Source organism: Lutra lutra, chromosome 3, assembly GCF_902655055.1.
Source record: "Lutra lutra chromosome 3, mLutLut1.2, whole genome shotgun sequence".
NCBI classification, from domain to species: Eukaryota; Metazoa; Chordata; class Mammalia; order Carnivora; family Mustelidae; genus Lutra; species Lutra lutra.
In genome coordinates, this window is record NC_062280.1 from 106,839,150 (window position 1) to 106,849,135 (window position 9,986).

Here is a 9,986-nt window from a genome sequence, read left to right on the forward strand (position 1 = left end):
TCCACTTTTTTGGAGTCTATTGATGGAGTCTGTTCTCACCGAACTGCAATCCTTTGATCTCACTCATTTGGCTCTCGTGGTGTCTACTTTCAGGCTGACACAACGCGCACACACACATTTCTATTTGTACGGTAGATGTATGCAATAATGTCTCTGCACGGACAAGAAATCATTACGGCGCTTGCCTCAAGAGGAACTGGGATAGGGAGGTGTTAGTTGAGTGGAAGAGAAACTTCCCACTAGACACGCTTAAAAAATTCATGCAATTTAAATAGGTTATATACAGTCTACAGGGAAAACGTTAAAATTGCGCCCGCAATCCATCCCCTACTCTCACGGCCCCACACACTTTAATTTCCCGTGTACTTTTTGCAAATAGGAATGCACTGTTTTCCTGTTTCCTCACGAAGACTGCAATCTCTCCGCATTTTTCCGCACCTGGCTTTTTATGCAGGCTCTTCAGCTCTGAAACACCTCTCCCCCGCGTCCTACTCAGCGTAAACCAAATACGTAAATTAAGATCCGCGCTCGCTCGCACCATCTCCAAGCCGGCCCCGCCTCCTCAGGCCTACGTGCCCCGTGGGACCCTCCTCCCCACTCCTTGGGCTGTTTCCGGCGATGCCTGTCCGAAATAGCCTCAGATGGAAGCCCCGCCCACTTCCTTCCATCCCGCCTCTCGGGCGCACGCGTCGGCTGGATGCGGAGGGCGACACATCAGGCAGCACGGCGGACAGCCGGGCATGCTGCGCGCCGCGGACCTCGGAGGACCCCAGCGACGTCCGTAGCGTAGGGCCCAGTGGACGCGGCGGCGGCGGCGGGCGTTGGGACTGACTGCGCTGGTGGTCTCTGAAACGCTTTTCCGCGGCCACACTCGCCGCACTGGCTTCCTGTTGTGCAGCCGGCGCCATGTCTGTGAGCGAGATCTTCGTGGAGCTGCAGGGCTTTTTGGCTGCCGAGCAGGACATCCGAGAGGCGAGCTCCCTCTCTTCCCCTCCCCTTTCCCTTTCCTTGCTTGCTGGGCCGTATAGCTCGGCCTTACTCTCGCTCTGTCTCGAGCGGTGGGGAAGCCTCCGGGGGGTGGGTTGCTTCCCCACTTGCTTCAGCTTAGGGAATGTTCCTCCCCTTCCCGCGATTCTGCTGCCTGGTCCTGATTCTCTGTGTTCGAGTCTCGGCTCAGCATCGCCAACCTCGTTTGAGTGTCAGTCTTCCTCCTTTTCGGCGCTTATTTCTGTCTAAGGCTCAGTTAGCCCCGGGGACTCAAGACAACATGCGTCTCACGTGGTTATTGTTGTTGGCTTAAAAGCACGTGGGGCCTCTTCTCTTTAGAACTCTCCTATAGTTTCTTATTCCGCATAGAATAATAATCCAGACCCTACTGTGGCCCACAGGTGTCTCCTCCCCTCACCCTATCTCATTTTACGCCATCTTCCGTTGTGTATTATGTTCAGTTTACTTCCCTTAAATTCCTCTAGTTCCGCCGATAGTTTCTTGCCTCAGGACTTCTGCATGTACTCTCTGCTTTCCCCGGAATTCGTATCTTTTCTTTCTCTTCCTGGTTATCACGTATTCATATCCTTGATCTCAGAGTCTGAAAGATTCTTTTCTTGCCGTGTTTTTTAGTAGCGCATTTACATTAAAAAAAAAAAAACCTGTGCGATCCGTATTTTTTAAACGCTTGTCTTTTCCCATTATGCTCTAAACTGCGGGATGGAAAGGACTGTCCAGTTGGGTACCCAGTATTTACACAATGCTTTGCACATAAGTATGCTCAGTGAATATTTGTAAAATGATTGAAAAACACACACTCTTTGTATTGCATTGCATCCTTCTTTTTACAAATTGCATTCAGATACTTTATCTCTTTTAACATTTATAGTGTTCCAGTGGGTTGTTTCTGTTAGGTCCCGATTATCCTTTGAAGGCTCCATGAGAAATCTCAGGCTTTTCAGTAACCCTCTGAAGCTCTCAAAGAGGAAGGAAGTGGCAGAGTCAGGATTCAAACCTGGATATTTTCTGCACAGCTTCAGTCCTTGTAAAGATTGTTGGGAGTTTTGAATGTGTTTGAAGGTGTCATAGTTATTCAGTCTATACTATCTAATATATATGATTTGGGGTTCTGATAATAACTATGTTGAGTTTATCTGTTACTTTGATTTTTGCTTTCTCTAGGAAATCCGAAAAGTTGTACAGAGTTTAGAACAAACAGCTCGAGAGATCTTAACTCTACTGCAAGGGGTCCATCAGGGTGCTGGTTTTCAGGACAGTAAGTTCTTTTGATTTTGAAGGGTTTTTAAAAATCGAATTTGTCGGTTATTCAAAGAGTTATTTGAAGAATTAATTTAAAGAGTTAATTTCCATTTAGAAAACATTTCCAGTCTTTTTATTAAGAACAATGTCCCTCATATTCTATGGTGAGTAAAAATTGGATAAGTAGGTGAGTTTAGCATTTTGTGTGTTTACAGAATTCTGTGTGTTATGATGTGATAATGTAATCACAATGTGGTAATTGTAGTAGTTTTGTAGCTCTCCTTTAAACCCAGTTTTTCATTCATTGAATATGGTTTAATATGCATTTTAGTTAAGAAATGGCCAGTGTCGGGGCACCTGGGTGGCTCAGTGGGTTAAGCCGCTGCCTTCGGCTCAGGTCATGATCCCAGGTCCTGGGTTCGAGCCCCACATCGGGCTTTCTGCTCAGCAGGGAGCCTGCTTCCTCCTCTCTCTCTGCCTGCCTCTCTGCTTACTTGTGATTTCTCTCTGTCAAATAAATAAATAAAATCTTAAAAAAAAAAAAAAAAAAAAAGAAATGGCCAGTGTTAAATGTTCCTAATGTATTTACAGTCAGCCCCTTCAATGGAGATCGGATAAGTTTTAAACATGGAACCTTTATTGTAAGATGTAGCCAGCACAACTGAAAGAGCTAGAATATATTTTCGGTCAGAGAATGATATTATATTATAATGTATGAGTGTCAGAGGCAAGTCATTTTTCTCAGTGGTATGGAGTTGGTCATTGAGATGGAGATAAAGCTTCTTTTTGACCAAATACAGGAGCTAGAAGCTGTCCAATTTTAGGAGTCCTTGAAGGACTGACTAGGAATAGCAGCTGCTACTTGGCCTTTAAGGATGACATTATTTAGGACAGCTTACTGATTTGTCTGCTAAAGTATTCCCTTTCAGCAAATTTTTGTCTATTTTTCAGTGTTGGTAAATCAATCAGGACATTAAAGGTGAGATTTTGAGAGCCAAGTTGAAAAGTAGAGATGCATACCCTTCATTGGGTCATGAGATTATTTTTTTTTAAAGTTGATTTATTTCAAAATAGATTGTGTAGATTATTAAGGAAGAACTGTATTTGAAATTTGGTAAACCTTTCATTATTGTTATGCTTGATTATCTTTTTGTGATCAGTTCCAAAGAGGTGTTTGAAAGCTCGAGAACATTTTGGTACAGTAAAAACACATCTAACATCTTTGAAGACCAAGTTCCCTGCTGAACAGTATTACAGGTTTGTAAGAAAAAATAGAATTATTTTGTAATGTTAAGTAAAAGTAAAGGCAGGAGAAAAATTGTATGTACTGAGTGATTTGCTTAGAACTAGGTGAAGACTTCTCTATGTAAAAGAAGCAATGAAAAAGGGTCAAACTATTAATAGTGGTGGTATTTTAATGGTGACAAATTTGGTGATTTTATTTTTTTTCTCCCTTTGAGAATTTTCCTAAGGAACATATATAATTTTTGCAATGAAAAGGGAATGAAAATGAAAATATTTATTGTATGAAGATCAATTAAAGATTTTTTTTTAGTATATGTAAGTTACTTGTGAAATTGGGTGAATCACATTTATGCTGTTAAAGTTATGGGATTAGGTGGCAGTATATACATGAACTGAGTATTACCTCAGAGTTTGAGTTTTACTGCTGAGTAGCATATTTAGTTAATATTTTATGCTGTGTTGAATCTATAACACCATTAATTTTAAGAGTCACCATTATTTTATGTACCACTAGGGAAGAAAATTTGTTGCTAGTCATAATTGTGAAATTTATAGATTGTAAATTGCATCCTAATTTCACAGATGTTAAACTGGAAAAAGCTGCATCTGGGTATTGATGAAATATGATGAATAAGAACCTAGAGTCTTTACTTGAGTTTGTTTTCCTAGTGGAAAACATGCTTACTAGTGAAAAAGATGTTCTGTTAAGATGTATGTGGGCAAAAAACAACGTGTATATGGGAAGTGGATAATACAACTTCACATGATAATTTAAGGCAGGGGTTGGCAAACTACCTGTGGCCTGCTGCCTCTCGGGGCTAAGAACTGCTTATATTTTAGAGGGTTGTTAAAAACAACAACAACAAAAACCCAAACTAAAAACACGCAAATAAGAATGTGTGATGGAGACTGGATGTGGTTCACAAAGCCTAAAATATTACCGTCTGACCTTTCACAGAAAAAGTTTGGCGACCCCTGCTGTAAGGTAATAAGGGATGTATAGAGATGTTGAACAATAGAATTGACAGGATCTTGAGAGATAATACAGTTTGGAGGTCACACAGAGGCTGACCTCTGGGTGATTTGGCCCTTAGAAGATTTTGTTTGACTTGAATTGTATTGAAAATTTTTTTGAATTTGCCATCTTTGATATTTAGGAGGCATAGTGTTAATATCTGAAGTTAGTATCTGGGGTTGTAAAACTATGTATGCTTTTTTTGGGCTTCTAGCTCAGTTTAACTGCAATATCCTGAAAGTTTAAGTCTGTTGCTTTAGTGATTGCAGTGGTAGTTATTTCTTACATGTGTGAGCCAGGATTTTCTTGATAACGCTACACGCAAATCAAAGTGTGAGAATAAGTTAGGCGTTGAAGTTGATGTACATACAGTTGCAGTTCTCATCTATCTGTGTTTCCAATTTTAATTTTTCTCAGAGCAGTATCATTGTTCTTACTGATTAAACTTCTAAAATACAGTTGTTCTTGTCATACCTAATCTTAAATTATAAATATTATTATATTAATTGAAGTTGGATCATGTTTCCCATTTATTAAACTTCTGATGTTAATTATTATAAATTTTTTTTTAAAGATTTTATTTATTTATTTGTCAGAGAGAGAGAGATCACAAGTAGGCAGAGAGGCAGGCAGAGACAGAGGGAGAAGCAGGTTCCCTGCCGAGCAAGGAACCCGATATGGGACTCGATCCCAGGACGCTGGGACCATGACCTGAGCCGAAGGCAGCTGCTTAACCCACTGAGCCACCCAGGTGTCCCTATTATAAATTTTATAAATAATAATTGTTATGGGGCACCTGGGTGGCTCAGTGGGTTAAAGCCTCTGCCTTTGGCTCAGGTCATGGTCTCAGGGTCCTGGGTTCGAGCCCTGCATCAGGCTCTCTGCTGAGCAGAGAGCCTGCTTCCCCCCCTCTCTCTACTAGCCTCTCAGCCTACTTGTGATCTCTGTCTGTCACAGAAATAAATAAAATCTTTAAAAAAAAAATAATTGTTACAAATTTGAACTTGTAAAACTTCTACTGGCTTCATCTGATATATTCAAGTGTCATATTGTTCTCACACATTTTATACGTTGGGGCTTCACATAGATTTTACTTGAAAAAGTATTCTATTTCTAAAATGTTCGACCGTAATTGTACTAAATTTATCATTGTTAAGGTCCCTAATCCCTCACCCTAATGAGCTTATATCCATGCAGATTTCATGAGCACTGGAGGTTTGTGTTGCAGCGTTTGGTCTTCCTGGCGGCGTTTGTTGTGTACTTGGAATCAGAAACACTAGTGACTCGAGAAGCGGTTACAGAAATTCTTGGCAGTAAGTACCTTCATTAGCGTTGGTCTGCAGGATCAGGCATGGTAGCTCAATTTTGGTTAGGGGGTAGCTCAATTTTGGTTAGGGGGTAGCTCTTGCTTGTACTTTCTATTTCTTAAATGGGAACTAAATGGAAAACTCATGATTTGGAAACACAAAAAGTAAAAACGTGTGGTGGCTTGCTTTTTGTACTCGATTGTGTCGTTTAGTTCGTAAAATTTAGTTTTTAAAAAATCCAGGCCCACAGAAAGTTGCAAGAATAGCATAGTGAGTACCTGTGTGCACTGCACTTCGATCTGCTCGCTGTTACTTTGCCATGTCTTTCAGTCCTCTCGCTCTGTGTGCGTGTGTGGATCATGTGAAAGCCACTTGTTGTATCACAGCTTATGCTTTAAGTGTTGCGGCATGCATTGTCCAAAAACAAAGGTGCTCTCTGATACGACTCGGTAACATTCTTGGTGGTGGTACTTTTTGAGAGAAGAATGAAAGGAAAAATTGCAGGCTAAAGAGCTCAAAAGTCCACAATGAGGACTAGTTGCCAACAGTATGAACCCAATTGTAAAGGATTCTTTTTCTTTTCCTTTTGTTGAGACAAATTATATGTGTGCATATATATTTGTATATATAGTAATTTATATTTTTAGGTTCAGGTTTTGTTCACATCATGACCTTATTTTTACTTTGGTATATTTTTTAGTTGAGCCAGATCGGGAGAAAGGATTTCATCTGGATGTAGAAGATTATCTCTCAGGAGTTCTGATTCTTGCCAGTGAATTGGTAAGAAGCTTAGTGATTTGCCATTTTCTTTTTTTTTTTTTTTTTAAATATTTTATTTTATTTTTAAGTGGGCTCCATGCTTGCCATGGGGCTTGAACTCCATATCCCAAGACCAAGAGTCAGATGCTCCACCAACTGAGCCAGCCAGGCGCCCCTGCCATTTGCTTTTTTGATCTTCCCACTTCACTGTCAGTTTTTAAAATGGGCACAAAAATTCAGGAAGTCTTTTCTAAGCCTTCTCTTGGCCACCGGTTCGTCATTGTGCGCTGTATTATGTTTTGCTAGTCATCAGAGAAAGGCCAGCTCAAACAGTGTGCTAACTGTGCATACTTACCAATGTGTGAATTCTTAGAAGATGGTAATACCTCTTCCTTTCAAAGTATTGGCAAGAATGCCAAGAATGCCTATATTCCTAGTAACTATGTAAATACATATATTTGCTTTGGAGAACAGTTTAACTATATAAGTGTATATTTTTTTGCCCGTATTCCCTTTATGTCACTGGAGAAATTGTCCTATGAAAATAATTCTAAAGAACAAAAGCTGTGGGGCGCCTGGGTAGCTCAGTGGGTTAAGCCTCTGCCTTCGGCTCAGGTCATGATCCCAGGATCCTGGGGTCGAGCCCCGAATCGGGCTCTTTGCTCAGCAGGGAGCCTGCTTCCCTTCCTCTCTCTCTCTGCCTGCCTCTCTGCTTACTTGTGATCTCTGTCTGTCAAATAAATAAATAAAATCTTTAAAAAAACAAAAAACAAAAGCTGTTATGAAGGTCTGCCATAGCCTTTGTTCATAATGATGAAAACTTGACCAGAGAAACTGCAACAGAAGGGGAACGATTTCTTAAGTCGTGAAGTAACTGTAATATTAAACAACTGTCAAAATGTAATTACAAAGAACATGTGGAAAAGTGTGTCCTTGAGGGTCTTTTAGTTGTGCTTGGGAGGGAGATGTGCTAAAAGAGCCCTGTTGTAATGTATCCCGTTTGCCTTCCCTCCTGTAGTCCAGGCTATCTGTCAACAGTGTGACTGCGGGAGACTACTCCCGGCCCCTCCACATCTCCACCTTCATCAATGAGCTAGATTCTGGCTTCCGCCTTCTCAACCTGAAAAACGACTCCCTGAGGAAGCGCTATGACGGCTTGAAGTATGATGTGAAGAAAGTAGAGGAGGTGGTCTATGATCTCTCCATCCGAGGCTTCAATAAGGAGACAGCAGCGGCTTGTGCAGAGAAATAGGAGGCCCTCCTCGTGCCTGGCCCTGCTGACTTCAGTGGTTGCCAGTGAGGGTGAGCCCAGTGCCTCTCAAGGTAGTTAGGATTGCCCCGTTGCTAAACACCGCGCTTTATTTTCTTAACCAGTGTGTGGTGTAAGTATCAAAATTGAAACACATTTTGGGGGGTAAAAAAGATAGCCTTTACAAGGACAGATTTTCTTTGTTGTTTCAGTGAATATGCTCTGTAATTCTGTGTATTTCAGTTCTGTCAAAAAGTGTAAATGTCAGTCTCTTGGTAAAGTCCTTTTCTTGCTTACCCTGATGCTGTTGATGTACTGATTGAGGAGTTTATTGTCTTGTGTTCCTTCCAGAAGTGATCCTTGGTGTTTTCTATATCCAAATTAGCCATCCACTCCCAGGTGTAGCCTGGATACAGTATAAACATAGGTAATTTAAAAGGATGGTTGCCAAGCAAAGGGCAACTTATTTTATATTTCCCTTCCTTATTTTAAGCCTCATAAGTAAATCAGATGTTGAATTTTTTTTGCAAGGGAGTTACAGCCCCAGGGTCTCTCACTGCCATCAAAATGTAAAAGATAAAATTGCAAAGTCAAGTTCAACAGATTATTTTGGGATGTTTTTGTATTAGGGGATTGAGTAACATCTTATCATTTAGCTCTATTTACCAGGTGTAGAGTAGGGCTTAGTGTTTTACAACACCTCTGTTTTCTGATGTTGCCTTAACATTCTGCTCTTGTAGCAACTTAAAAATCGTTTTCACACACATCTTGAACTAACACTTCATATAAATATATTTTTAAGCTATGAAACCTTTTTCCTAGCAGCCAGCTAGACTGTCTGGTCTGAGACTATAAAGCCACCCAGTCAAGTAAATTAGCAATACCCTGACTGGTATGTTCAGAGAGCAAAACTGCTGTGCTTTGTCTGGAAAAAAGAGAAAACTTGGATTAAAAAAGAAGCTCTGCTGATTTGTTAGTGTTTTTTAGAGTAAGCAGTTTCCGGTTTTGGCAGCTGTCCCAGCAGTCAGGTTTTAGATTTACAGTTTTGGGCAAGTCACATGAACCTTGTTGGCACCTACCTCCCCCTCCTTGTTTTCAGGTAGTGCTAAGAATACTTGCCATGGAATTTTTGCTGTGAATTGAAATGGTTTAAAATGGTGACTTAACCCATAGTTTTTTGGAGCTCACTGAAAGGAAGGTGCTAGTGTTTCCAGAAAAATAGGAAGTATTTGGAAGTATCATCCTCTCATGCCTGATAGCAGGTTAAGCTTTCTGTTTGTGCAGTAGAATATTTGGCATTCCCTCTCAGAACCGTGGTCAGGCCAAGTTAAGAACTGACCAAATTTTCTATCCCGAGGAAAGAAGTAGAAACGAAGCATAAATTGCTTTGCATTTTTGGGTTTTAGAACAGTTTTCTTGACTGTTTCTGTAGGAGAGTTTGTAGAAAGAAGAAAGGTGTTCAGATGTTTGAAGTGCCTAGGGTGGTCATCTAAAATGTGCAGTAGTAGCACTGCCTGGGTTGAGCATAAAAGGCTTATCTACATGATCAAACATTTGCAGTAAGCTTGGTAATAGTTTTCTTCTATGTGGAGAATAAATTCTAAAGGTGTTTTGAGGCTGAAGACGACCAGGGGTGATAAGCACATACTGCTATGTAATAATAGTTAAAATTATCAAAAGACACCAACCACTCAGAGTTAAATTAAAAGTATTGTAATTGAACGTATTGAAAAGCCTCAGCTCTGGTTTTTTAGTACACCAGAATTGTTCTTTTCAGTTTTAGAGAACTAAACAGCTTAGAGAGAGTAGAGATGAATTAGTGGATGTTTTCTTTATAAATTTATTTATAAGAAGAGAACCCATAAATAGTTCATAAGATTTGCCCTGTCTTAAACTTGAATAATAATATTGGTAACGCTTAAGAGAATTTAATAAAGAACGAAAGCTTCTTTGGCAGTGTTTCGAGTCCTTTACTTAAATACACAGCTGAAGAGATGAGGTGGACCTGCTGGATGCCGCGGGCACAGTTCATAATGTGTACTCCAAGATCACGGCTTTCTTGGTTCTTGGTCTGGACTGGACTGCACTTGCCAGGTGGGGTGTCATCGCATGCCTGACTCCAAACCTGAGGATATGTCCTATCATGAAATCATATAATATGTGG

At 40.5% G+C, this 9,986-nt stretch overlaps 1 protein-coding gene across 2 annotated transcripts; it reads left to right on the forward strand.

The window, feature by feature from the left end:
- The first annotated feature begins 747 nt into the window (after window positions 1-747).
- TSN (translin) lies at window positions 748-9,771 on the forward strand. Of its 2 annotated transcripts, XM_047722649.1 has the most exons (6): window positions 767-972; window positions 2,170-2,263; window positions 3,408-3,504; window positions 5,705-5,820; window positions 6,515-6,594; window positions 7,592-9,771. In XM_047722649.1, the coding sequence occupies exons 1-6, from the start codon at window positions 907-909 to the stop codon at window positions 7,823-7,825; spliced, it is 687 nt and encodes a 228-aa protein (XP_047578605.1). In that variant the 5' UTR covers window positions 767-906; the 3' UTR covers window positions 7,826-9,771. The 2 variants fall into 2 exon arrangements, with proteins under 2 accessions (XP_047578606.1, XP_047578605.1); XM_047722650.1 differs by lacking the exon at window positions 6,515-6,594 and having other exon boundaries at window positions 748-972; window positions 7,592-7,665.
- Window positions 9,772-9,986: the final 215 nt, after the last annotated feature.

Excerpts from the sequence above, each read along its gene's own strand:
- TSN (XM_047722649.1), top strand. The coding sequence starts at position 907 with ATGTCTGTGAGCGAGATCTTCGTGGAGCTGCAGGGCTTTTTGGCTGCC. Across the intron at positions 973-2,169 it reads CCGAGCAGGACATCCGAGAG|GAAATCCGAAAAGTTGTACA; the intron begins GCGAGCTCCCTC and ends TGCTTTCTCTAG. Across the intron at positions 5,821-6,514 it reads GGTTACAGAAATTCTTGGCA|TTGAGCCAGATCGGGAGAAA; the intron begins GTAAGTACCTTC and ends TATATTTTTTAG.